The 13,242-nt window shown below is 44.7% G+C and overlaps 1 protein-coding gene across 1 annotated transcript; it reads right to left on the bottom strand.

The window, feature by feature from the left end:
* Window positions 1–2,852: 2,852 nt before the first annotated feature.
* Window positions 2,853–4,036, bottom strand: LOC146371289 (trace amine-associated receptor 13c-like). The gene is made up of 2 exons (XM_084907820.1): window positions 3,861–4,036; window positions 2,853–3,669 (listed from the first exon to the last, which is right to left on the bottom strand). Exons 1-2 carry the CDS (start codon window positions 4,034–4,036, stop codon window positions 2,853–2,855), a joined length of 993 nt encoding a protein of 330 aa, XP_084763946.1.
* Window positions 4,037–13,242: the final 9,206 nt, after the last annotated feature.

Here is a 13,242-nt window from a genome sequence, read left to right as displayed (position 1 = left end):
CGTTCGATTGATTGTATACAACATGTCTTATTCACCCTTTCCCAGCCAGTCATAAAAGCATTTTTTAATGCTTTTTCTACCTAAGTGCTTTCTATTTAAAAAAAAAAAAAAAAAAAAAAACTTGCATTCATAATCCAGTGAACACAAGAGAGCAACTTGGGGTTCAGTATCTTGTAGACTGTAGCAACTAAGGATCAAGCCACCAACTTTTCTATTAGTAGATGACCTGGTGACCGACCTACCTATCTACAGCCATCTCTGCAGAACCATCTTTAGCTGCAAGAACTTGAAGACTTCTTGCAGTAGTAGGTGCAGTCGTGAAGTAGGTACAGGTGGTAGTGCTAGGGAGGCGGGCAGGGCAGATTGGGCTGATTGGATAATCAGGCTCTCACCTATATCAGGAAGTGGCAGGGACCAGAGAAGAGAGCTGTGCTGGAAGCAAAACAGTTGAAAAATTGCACAAAACAGACTAAAAACAACTGATTGCAAATAAAAAATCACCAACCCTGCACCTGTGTACAAATAAAGAACTGAAGTAGTGGCAGTCAGCTGGTTCAGGTGGAGCAAGAGGGGATGAGTGACAGAAAAACTCAGATTAATCATAGAATCATAGAGTTAAAGAGATGACAGAATATGTAAATGGACTGATTCTTATTTAGCGCTTTTCTACTCTTTTGGACCACTCAAAGCACTTTATACAACATGCCATATTCACCCATTCATACAAGCACGTTTTTCTAAGCTTGTATGCTATCCTGTGCTTTCTATTGTTATGAAATATAATTGAAGTGCCTATTTGCTAAGTATATATTAAAGTATATATTAAAGTGTAATGTCTGTGAAGGTTCTCAGTATTCCAGGTCATCGCACTCCAAGGTGCTTGGAAAGAAAAGCGTCTGGACTTCTTTAATTTGCTTGAAGACGTTTCACCTCTCATCCAAGAAGCTTCTTCAATTTTAGTGTAATATTAAAGTGTAATGTTAAAGGCCAGTTTTGAGGGTTTATATTCTGTGCTCTAGGTCATTAGACTGCTTGGCAACATTAAACTGTGATAAACAGGATCTTTTAGTGCAGACTTTCCAGAGAGTGTTACCTATGTTTGTGCTGCTAGATGATAACAACAGGAGACAACCTTTGGGTGGTGGAAGCCAGACGTGAGGAGCGGGGGCGTAGACTATATCACACACATCCTGTCGGTAATGCATTAGATTTGCAGGAGGCTTTGTGCGGTGCACATCTCCCTTCCGTTGTGCACATTTGCAATCAGGTTTTGTTGAATAAAGCATATATTTTGAATACACTGAGTTTGCGTCTTCTCTGACAAGCCTGAGGAAAAAAGAATCGGGTCGGACCAGCGGCGTCTGGAGGTCTAGGTTTATAACCTGAGAACTGAGGACCCTCAAACCATTCTAGAATAGTGCAGAGCAAGAGACGTTTGCTAAGAACTGCAGGTTGATGCCTGCTGGCCATAAAGTGTAAAACCCGTTTAAATTAAAAGGACTTTAGGAGTCCCATATAATGTGACCCGTCCCACAGGCGAATTTTTACTTTATAGTTTGAGTTGTTGCCTTCCGGCAGCCGTTTTAGAGTACCTGTGAGGAAGACTAAAAGACTCCAGGTTTCTTTTCTCCATACTGCATTTTGTCTCCTTAATGGCAAATAACCGTCCTTGGACTTTCTATCACTATTATTGTCATTATTATTTTATATTATTGTTCTGTTTATTTTTATCCTGCTGCTAAACTAATTTCCCCTTGTGGGACAATAAAGAAATTGAATTGAATTGAATTGAATTGAATTGATAATCATTAAGTAAAATCATTATGGTTGTGGAAGCCAGACGTGAGGAGTGGGGGTGTAGCGTATATCACACACATCCTGTCGGTAATGCATTGGATTTGCTTCGCGTTGTGCACATTTGCAATCAGGTTTTGTTGAAAAAAGCATATATTTTGAATACACTGAGTTTGCGTCTTCTCTGACAAGCCCGAGGACAAAAGAATCGTGTCATTACTATCTAACATTCACACAAATTCATACTACCATAAAGTCAGCAACTGGGGGTTCAGTATATCTTGCCCAGTGATATTTGGCATGCAGACTGGGGCAGCCTGAGATCAAACATCGAACCTTCTGATGAGTAGACTATCCGTTCTACTTCCTGAGTTACAGCCACCTGATGTGGAGTGGAGAGATGTGTGGAGCGACATAGGCCAGAAGTAATTCCTAGTTAAAGGTTTGCACAGTACATCCTGAGGCTATGAAGATGACTTCTTTTCTCTATGTTTTTATCCATTATTGTACCAGAAATGTGAGAAGATTTAAAGATACATATTTCAGCTTACTCTAATAATAACAATGATCACGTGTACATTCAGAAGTCACTGGGTATTGAATTCTTTTCTTTTCTTCTTTTTTTGTTTAGACATTTCCTATAAAAACCTAGAGACAGCTGTCTGGAAAAAATCCATGCAGACCACCAGCCTGTCTGGCACCTATAACCAAATTCAGGGTCACACGTTTCCCCTTCCTTAGCTGTTCTGGTGCTCAGTTTTAACTTTAGCAGATCATCTTCACCATCTCCACATGCCCAAATGCACTGAGCTGATGCCATGTAGTTGGCTTATAAGATAGTTGCCTTAGTAAGCAGTGGAATATGTGTTCCTGAATGTATAAGAGGAATGAACATACATGTGCAGTACATTTCTCCCCGATTTGTGTTTCATTTCTTTACTTATAGGTGCCACTTTTTTCATTACATATTTCAGTTACACCAAGCGTATGTTTGAATTGAATTGTCCCTTTTTTTAGTTGGTAAACATTTTGTTTGTATGTCAGTGCTTTCATTCTGTTTACATGATATTGGTGTCACAGGAGCCAGACTTCAATATTTTAAGTGTAACAATTTGTTTAACAGATTTTCTGAACCAGGGGTAAAATAAAGCATAAATTAGAGGGTTTAGACAGGAGTTTAAATAGAACAAACACATTACAAATGCAACAGATGAAGCACTGAGCATGGCATCTTGACCTGAGAGTGTGACACAGTAATATGGGCAGAGACATATTAGAAACACAATGATAAGAACACTGATGGTCCTTACTGCTTTCATTTCAGATTTCTTAACATTTGTACTTACTGACCCCTTGTGTGTCAGAGCTGCAATATGTGACCGCAGGGCACGAGCTTGAGTCATAGCCACAACAAATACGTTTAGATAAAGAACTACAATCACAATGACAGGACCAATAAAGGACAGCAATAGATCTGCAACTCCAAAAGCATGGCCAACAACAACCACACACTCCCCATAGCAGGAATTATACCTGCCAGGTTGCACCAGGTTGTCTTTTTGCACAAGACACTGGAAGACTGAAGAACAAATCCAACACAGATAAACACATGCTTTTGTTCTTTTTGGGGTGACTTTGGTAGAGTAATGGAGGGGGTAACAAATAGCCACATAACGGTCAATTGATATGAGAACCATGGTTCCTACTGAGGCAGAGGTAATAATGTAGTCCAAGAGAAAATACATACTACACATGAATTCACCAAGAAACCAGCAACCATCTATAATCATAATTTGAAATAACATCAGGAGACCCACCAGGCAATCAGAGACAGCCAAAGATAGGAGGAGGAGATTGGTGGGGGTGTGCAGCTTCCTGAAGACAAAAGACAGCGACACAGTTATTATTATTATTATTTGTAGCAACAAGTACAATTTTATACAGGTATATGTATAAGAGATAAACAGACATTACTACCGACACACATTTCACTAATACTCTAATATGTTATCTTCATTTTACTGATCCACAAAACCTGATAACCTTATCTATGATAAAATTATTACTTGAAATGTGAGATGGAGATGATGACCAGCAGATTAAGAGTCACAGTCAGTAAAGAGATGGAGGACAATGTAATATAAATGAGTATAGATACTGAGTGAGGTCGTATGGGCTTCCTGCAGGAGAAGTTAAGAAGCTGTGGAAAGCAGAGTTCAGTTTCTTCAAACATTTCCATCATTAGTAAAAAGGAAGAGATAGCTTGCTGTGGAGTTCCACCACCTTTCTGTCTGAAGCTCTTTGCCATATCCTGACTTATTTACTTTCCTGCTTCACATTGCTCCTCCTCCCTTACCTCTGGTGGTAGCTGTTGTTGGAGTGAATTGCTAAATGTTGTCATTGTTGTGTTTAAATTTGTAAACCTTGTCTTAAACTGCATGTTTAAATGTTTTTCTGTATAGCTGATGCTATAGCTATAGCTATAGTGTTTAACTGCAGGCACATTCTACGTAAGGTTCTGGTTTCCTTATTTAGTGAGGAATGTTTACTTCCTGCCCTTTATGGCCTCACCTGTGTTTGTATATGGTGGACCGTTAAAGGAGATGAGCCATACACAGGGGTGAGGGGAGATGACCCTTTTATGACCAGCAGGAAGTCACGTATACACACACACCCACACGCACACACACACACACACACACACACACATACGCACAGACACACACACACACACACACGCACACATGTATACACACACACACGCATCCACACACACACACATGCTCGCACATGCATACACACACACCACACGCAGTGCTTTTAACTGTTATGATACACACCATCTATGGTTTTGCAGTGGGTGTTTGTGTAACTGTTTGTCACTGAATAAGACGCAGCAAGGGGACACTGGTAGTTGAAGTTGACTGGGATCAGGTGAGGAGCTTTCAGCTCCAAGAGCCGGCCAGGCTTCCCTTGTGCAGCAAGTGTAAACTGACTGAGAGGAATTGTCTTGCTTTGTTCACGGTGATAAGTCTCTGAACCAGCGGGGCCTGCGAGTGCAGACCCAACATTTATTTGGGCCTTCAGAGATGGATCCCAAGAATTGGCCTTCCACCGAGGAGGGGGGAGGACACACCGAAGTCTGTCGACAGCCAGGACACCCAGGGCGCCTGATGAAAGCCCCGGAATATGAATTTGTGGCCAGGATTGCACAGGACCAAGCTGAAGAGCAGAACTGCCACAAGACTGCTGCAAGGGGGAGAGGAAACCAGAGTGGAAGGAGCAGGTGAGGTTGTTTAGTGTGGGAAATCAAAATTGGGTTAGCGAATCTGGGACAAAAACTGACTGCTTTAAGTGGGAAAATTGAGAAGGTGTCTGAAGCACTGCAAAGAGAAAGGTACAGAAAGTCACACACACAAACAGAAAATGCATTAATGCTACTAACACATACACACATACAATAAAGCTCATGAAGACCAGACAGCATCATAAGCATGTGTTTCTGTTTTATCATCTTGTCCGGTTCACGTAGTGAGATGAAAAGTGATATGTAGACTAGTGGACTAGTATTATATTAGTAAAAATGATTGAATTATAGTAGGGGTGAACAGAATGCTGGAGAGGGGTTCTGAATGAGTGAAGCTAATAGATCATTGAGTTCCTTGTTTCTCATGTGTGGCGAAAGTTTTAACATAGCACGCATCTGGTAACATGGGAAGAAACTCATTGTGTAAGAGAATAACAGGGTTGTGTGGTGTGTCTGGCTGATGGATGGATAAATGTTTTGGGGATTAATCTGGCTGATGTACTTTTCTTTTGTTGCAAAGTTGAACCTTTTTACTTTCATGGTACACTGAAAGTTTTCTTTGATGATCTCTGTCATTTAAGCAGATCTGCATGATTGGAACTGAAATGGTAAATGGCCTGTATTTGTATAGCGCTTTTACTAGTCCCCCCTAGGGACCCCAAAGCGCTTTACACACCCAGTTATCCACCCATTCACACACTGGTGGAGGCAGCTACAGTTGAAGCCACAGCTGCCATGGGGCAGACTGACAGAAGCGAGGCTGCCATATTGCGCCATCGGCCCCTCTTGCCAACACCAGTAGGCGGTAGGTGAAGTGTCTTGCCCAAGGACACAACGACCGAGACTGTCCGAGCCGGGGCTCGAACCGGCAACCTTCCGATTTCAAGGCGAACTCCCAACTCTTGAGCCACAATCGCTACACAACATGTTGTCGGGGGAATGGTCGCAAAGTAAGCTTCTCCACATTAACATGGGCTCTGGAGAAAGTCATTTATTTGGGACACAATCAGAAAGTGAGGCTGTCTCTCACCTTTTATCTTTCCCTGTTGCTTGTCATGTGTTTCAATGGTGTATTAAGAGTTTTTCACGTGCTATGCGCAGAGGTGGGTTTTTTTCTGTTCTCAAACTGATCTCCCTGTTGGAGCTCAGTCTGGGGGGAGTTCTTTTTTCTCCTTGTCTTTCCTGATGTTGTTTATTTTCCATTGTTCGGTTCCGGTTCTGCTCGTGTGGCTGACCGGCCAGCTACCTAGCCTGACCTGTCTCCCCAATGTGATGTTTGTGTATTGTATGTCTGGTCGGCAAGGCCAGTCTCTCAATAGCCCCTCGGGGATGAATAAAGTCTTCTGAATCCGAATCTGAATCTGAACTGTGGTTTGCCTCCACCAGTGTGTGAATGTGAGAGTGAATGAATAGTGGAATTGTAAAGCGCTTTGAGTGTCTAGAAAAGTGCTATATAAATGCAAACCATTATTATTATCTCATCTTAAATATTCAGTATGGTTCCGACAACAGTTATTAACATATATTAATGTACAATCCTTAATGTTTCGTGTGTGTGTGTGTGTGTGTGTGTGTGTGTGTTGGGGGGCAGAGGGAGTGTTTGCTCAGGGCACCAAAAGCCCTGGACCACTGGGGATTAGGCAGTGAGTTCAGGGGTTTTTCCACCGCTGTATGACAGAGGTGAATAACATAAACCTCACCTTGGAAGCATGTGATTTGTTACTAGGCTGCAAAGGAAGGATGGGGCAGTGGGTAGCCCAGGGGTCCAAATGGTCATGGCTCATTTCATGGGGGAATTAAGCTAAGCCAAATGGCTCCCTGACCTAAGTTGGGTAATGGGTTGAAGAGGAGATGAGAGACAACTGTTTGCTTACAGTGTGCATGTAAACAGTTTGTGTGAAAGAACAGTTTGAAACAGCTGGCAAGAATGTCAAAAGTCAATAACACAAGTATGGAGGCCTTTCACCCCTCACCACACTCCCTGTGGGTGGCTAATGCCCTCAGGCATCGATGCTTTGGTGGTTTTTGGTGCCCAGGGCTGGGCGCTCAGGTATGTACTGGCTCACTCCCAGTGGCTGCTTGGCTGGGCCTGGCATCCATGGCTCAGTCGAACCCCTTCGGGGGGTGGAGGGGCCCTCAGGCCTCTTGGCCTGGGGCTTAGTCCACTCCGGCGCAGCTGGGCTATGGCTCCCCACACCCTCTATGTGTTATAGTGGCGCCTAACTGCCTAGTAAAACATGCCAAACCCACAAAGCATACAACCAGCGGAGGTACAGGCATAGATGGTGACGGAGCTAGCTGCGATGCAATGGGAACAGGGGGATGCCGAGGCTGTGGTGCTGAGCCCTCTGGTGGTAGCAAGGAGCCACTTCAGTGATGTTCGCCTGGTGATCATAGACTAGCTGGGGCTTGTGCGGGAAGACCACTGATGACACTTCCAGGGAGGTCAAATGGGGCTAGAGGATCGACCTTTCGCTTGTGCTAGGAGGCTGCATTACACAATGATAATGTGACTGCAGCCCAACCCCAAAGAGGGAGAAGCTTGTTACTAAGCCTCGATGCTTGAGCAGTTCATGGAGGGGCAGGAACGGCGGAGGCGTGTCTTCTGCCACTAACCAGCGAGAGATATGTATAGTGTGCCGGTAAGGTGCCAAGGGGGCATATGCAGGGCTATGATGGACTTGAGCTGTACGCCCGGGGGCATTGTTGGAAGCAGAGTGTGGAGGTTAGGTGTGTGCATAGAGCAATCTGCAACTATTCCACAGTACTCGTGGAAATCCAATGTAGCAGAAAAATGCAAAGACTCAAGGTTGCTGTTAGCTCCTGCCTGACACACCTCTTATGAATTGGCCATAGTTCAGTATGTAGGGGTGACCAATTGGAACATGTGAAGTCATTAATTCCAGTAATTCACTCCATGAAAGATTTTTTACTAGAGAAGATGTGACAACACTCTACGTTCGTCCTTTGACCAAGTGAATAAAATTAATGGTCAAATGATGTGTCCTGACATAGCATCGATATTTTCACATTTTTTGATGATTAGGGAAATGTTATATCCAGTGAGTCACAACACACAGAAAGAGGACAACCAGCTGGCTTATTATACCTGATGGCTGGATGATAAAACTCTAGACAGGCGGATGTGTGCTGGTGGTGTGCAAAAATGGTGGAAGAGAAATCCACAACCATGGTGCCACTGCCTGAAAGGCAGGTTTTAAATCGAGTGTGTGGGGCCACCAGCAGTCTCTGAACTGATGACCTTAGAGTTCGGAAAAATTAATGCAGTTTCAGCAGGTCAGATAAATATTGGGGAGCTTGACTATGTAGGGCCCTAAAGGTTAGAACTAAAATTTTAAAATGAAACCTAAAACTTACAGGCAACTGTCCTTATTCTTTACTTGAGGATGAGAACAAACAAACACTGGTCTAGATGAGTTCAGTCAAACAATGATTTTATTGAACACATGCGTGGGGAGATGTATACAGTAGCGTCATCAGTATAGATCTCCGCTAGAAAGCACACTTCAAAATGGTTTTGATATGTCAGGGTTCAGCCCCTTGTGTCAGCAAATAATATGACATGCATTAGTTACAGTTAGTGACAGTTAAACAAGTTTCCGTTATCAGCAACATTTTTACCATACATGGCGTTTTCAACCGTCTTACCCTCCAGATGTTTCCTGTTGATTTGCACTTCTTATGCTTATCTTTAGCAGATCCTGTACCAACTGTTGCTATGCAGGCACAAATGCAGTTACAAGCAAAAATATATCTCACCTCTGGCCTAAAACTCATCTACTGTTATTTGTGTCTGTAAGCGTGTTTGCATTCACCTTTCTGCGCTCTGAGTCACCTTACACAATATATCGTCTGGACATTCATGCCAGACGAAGCTTATGACCTTAAAAGGACTGAGCGCCAACTCTTCATGAGCACATTTGCAATGTGTGTATAAAAATAACTACAACTACACATTTAGTAAAAGTTTTAATAAAATGCAACTAATAAAAGCCATGTTAGCAATTATGTATTTTCTTTTATTTCCACATTCCCTCTCTTGACCTTTGGAAAAAAGGTCACCATACTTTCCATTGTGTAACTCCTCGATCCATTTGGCCGCTTCCAAGCATTGCAGACATAAAAAAACCCCTTCCATTGCCCAAAGACAGAAGTCATCCAGCTCTCCAGCGGATTGTCAATTCCTGAATGTTCGTGCATGGTTTTAGATAAAGTTTTCAGCCCCGCCAGAGCTCGAGTTACGGAGCCATCTGGAGCAGTGTTGTTGGGGATAAAGGTACAACACAAGTCTCCAAACATGGCACACACGCCCCCTTTCTCCGCCAACAACATGTCCAGAGCCATTCGATTTTGCACTCCCATCAACGAGGTCGGCCCCAGCTGCTCTGCGAACCGCTCCATGGCGTCGCTGGTTAAGTTTGAGAGTCTCAGCACATTGTAATGGACATCATTTATGCGGTCAACATTTTTATTTGGAGTTATCCATATGAATATACTTTCAAACCCTGAAGCTATTTGATCCACTAGTTTATACTTGTTCGGAACTCCCCTTGGCACTCCTATTGAGTCGATCTAGATAGGCGAGTCGGTTCTAGGGTCATAAGCATGTGTTCCTTGTTAGTCCCCGTAGGGAAATTACTCCTCTGCATTTAACCAGTGAAGCAGTGGGTAGCCACCAATGCAGCGCCCGGGGAGCAGTGTGTAGGGACGGTACCTTGCTCAGGGGTACCTCAGGGTAGCCGTTCAGTGGAGTCGAACCCCCGACCTTCCGATCATGGGGCAACCATTCTACCTACTGAGCTATCCCTGCCCCTAAATCCCTTGTGGTATGGCTTTTACCTTGTTCCCAGTTAGCATGAGTGGAGCTCCTAATCGCACCATTGCGCACGTCCCCACACTCCCCAAAGGAACACGAACCAAAAGGGTGTGGTGTCCACAATAGTAATATAACCCACTTCTGGCCCATGTGCCAATTATATTGTTTACATCACTTACATTGTTTGTGGTTCTCCCCGTGAGTGTGAGAGTGCACCAACTTGGATCCATTTCCCCCAAAGTGTATTTCACTCTGTTGGTTGAGAATTTGAAACATGTATAGTTATTAGGTTTTAGGTTTCCTGAGCTGACCTGCTGTGTTGACCACAATATTCCCTCGGACCGGCTTGGGCTTTGGGTTTACTAAATTCACTCTGATCACCTCGATTGGGTCAGTTCCCGATACGTCCACCCCGGTTACCAAATAAAATACCCCTCCTGGGCTTTTGGACCTGGGCAGAGTGTTCCATGGTCCCAAAGACAGCATGACAGGATTCTGTGAAGTGGAAAACTCCCTCTGTATAGCTATTCCCTTCAGTCCTGCGGGCACCGATGGTTGCCACCCCAAACCTGCCCAACTCACCACGTTACTCCACAGACACCATTGTATATGTTCCCACTGACCAATGATTTCCTGACTTTGTGCATATCATGGAATGGCTACACACCCACACATCATATCCCCTCCAGCTACTATTCTTTCCCTCACAATCAATTAGGTCGCACACGTCGAACGTGTACGCCGTCGTGGACCCTTTAACTGTCATGTTCCTGAGTCCATGACTGAGTGATTTTGTGTTTAGTGTATTTATTGATTATTATTATTATTATTATTATTATTTGTGGGCTGTTTTGGGATGGTTTGTGTTTTGGGTTTTGGATACTGGCTTTCTGGGTTTGTGCTCCCTCTGTTGGTCCCTGGTGTTAGTGTTCCTCTATCTCGTCAGGTTAATCAGGTCCAGCTGTGTCTCCCACCTGTGTGTGATTTCCCAGTGTCCCTCTGTGTATTTATAGTGTGTGTCTGCCTGTGTTCCTTGTCGCGTCGTCTGTGTTCATCCTCTGTGTTACCCTGTGTTTCTGCGTTGCTCCGCAGACGCAGAAACACAGACTTAACAATGTGGTGCATGCTGTACAGTGCAGCGAGGAATGCCCAGACCTCTACATTGGAGAGACCAAACAGCCACTTCACAAGCGCATGGCACAACATAGAAGATTCACCTCCACAGGACAAGACTCAGCAGTCCATCTGCATCTTAAGGATAAAGGACACTCTTTCGAGGATGCCAATGTTCACATTTTGGACAGAGAGGACAGATGGTTTGAAAGAGGAGTGAAAGAAGCCATCTATGTCCACTGTGAGCGACCATCTTTGAACAGAGGCGGTGGTTTACGGCACCAACTGTCTGCCATCTATAATCCAGTTTTGAGTTCCCTCCCCAGACGCCTTAACGCCCACTCACATCCTGGGCCATCTGACCTCAGGAAATCACATGATAAGGTGGGGCCAGGTTTCACAATGAGCTCACCCGAAACCCTGGCTGATTGGGACCCACACCCAGTTTCACACCTTGGCTCAGGCAATTAGAGGATCATCAGGGGGTCCTTTTGTCCCTCTGTGGGGGGAAACTCCCACTAGGTTTAAATCTGGGACTCCCCCCATTTGACCTTAGAACTGAAGAAGCTTCTCGGATGAGAGGTGAAACTTCTTCAAGCAACTTAAAGAAGTCCAGACGCTTTTCTTTGCAAGCTGCTTTGACTACGATGACCTGGATGACTGAGAACCTTCACAGATACGGTGACAGAGCGTCTTTCAGCACTTGGTTAAAAATGCCAGGAGACAGAGCAAAGCCTTGCGGTAGGCGCATGTACCTGAGTTACTGACCCTTATACGTAAATGAAAAGATGTCCCTCAGGGACTCGTGTAAAGGGAGACAGAAAAACGCGTTATCAAGCTCGATGCACGTGAACCACTTCTGGTCTGTTGTTATTGCCGTCAGCGCTGTATAGGGATTTGGAAAGGGCACAGTGTCAGTACGGAGAATGGCGTTAATGGCCCTGAGGTCATACACCATCTGCACTTCCCTGTCCCATGCTTCTCCACTAGCAAAAAGGGTGTGTTCCAAAATGATTGTGAGGGCTCAAGCACTCGTACTTTCAGTAGCCCTTCAATGGTTTCTGCAATCCCCTCCTCTGCTTCTGGCTTGTGTCTGTACTGTGGTCTCCAGATTGGTGCCTCAGACTTCAGCTGGAACAGCACGGGCAAACAGGTCGCCAGGCCCACGTCAGTGGGTCCCGCGGACCACAGAGTGTCAGGGAGTGTTGAGAGCGCGGCCACTGCATCAGGATGATCAGTTCTCTCCCTGCCACGTGTTCTTGAAATTTGCTGATGTTCTAGTACCACTGCGTCGTTTGAAAGATAGGTGATACGATATATTTTGCATGTAGGTACGTACCAAACATTTGGAATCTGTGTGGCCTGCCACCAAGCACTGTCCAATGCTCGCTTGACCATTGACCCCATCTCCTTTGCCTGATGACCTTCATGGACCGCCAATGTGATATGGGGTGCAGAATCAGACCCCATTTTGTACCAAGGCAGTTGTTCGTCCGTAAATTTTACTGCTGCCACGACCACCTCTGGGCCTACATAGATGTTGTGTGAACATACATTCCAGGTCTGACTTTCAAGAACAGACTGGAATTGTTCTCTGTAGATGTCATCATCCTCCCTATCGTAAAAGAGAGCAAAATCGCGGGGTGGGGAGTAGACGGCCAGACTCTTGATCCAAGGCCTCCACAGCTGGTATTGTCTCATAATGCCTTCCTCCACCAGCTGTCCCCAGTATATATCGGCTGTAGGTTGTGCACAGTCTTGTACCAGGTATTGGTTTTTTGAGTACATTCCCAGGCACGGGAACTGTGTTCCTCTTGGAAGGGTAACAGTTAGTCCATCTGCAGAGCACATGATAGTAGCTCCCAGCTTAATGAGCAGATCCCTGCCCATCAGATTTACAGGCACTTGAGGAGACACCACATATCTGTGTTTCAAAGTCTGTTTCCCCAGCTTGATCAGAGCTGGATTGGTTACTGGCAGAGTCATTGGAACCCCAGAGAAACCCACCACACACACACTGTGTGCGCTGCTTGGTATAGCTTTCAGCATTGAGTAAGTCGCTCCAGTGTCAGAATCATCAGAATCAGAATACTTTATTAATCCACCAGGAAGGTCATCTCTGTGCCTTCCACGGTCATGGATAACAAAGGATCTGCCATTCCTATGTTGTCTTGTCTCTGTGGGTCCCTTC

The sequence above is a fragment of the Perissodus microlepis genome, chromosome 16 (genome assembly GCF_051167445.1).
Source record: "Perissodus microlepis isolate ML-2025 ecotype Zambia chromosome 16, ASM5116744v1, whole genome shotgun sequence".
Classification (NCBI taxonomy): Eukaryota; Metazoa; Chordata; class Actinopteri; order Cichliformes; family Cichlidae; genus Perissodus; species Perissodus microlepis.
Note: the sequence above shows the minus strand (reverse complement) of the source record. Positions and strands in the feature narration are given on the sequence as shown.

Bases quoted from the DNA above. Each gene is read 5' to 3' on its own strand.
- LOC146371289 (XM_084907820.1), bottom strand. From the start codon at position 4,036: ATGATGGAAATGTTTGAAGAAACTGAACTCTGCTTTCCACAGCTTCTT. The intron at 3,670-3,860 runs GTAATAATTTTA...TTTTGTCTTCAG, and splicing joins ATCTCCATCTCACATTTCAA to GAAGCTGCACACCCCCACCA.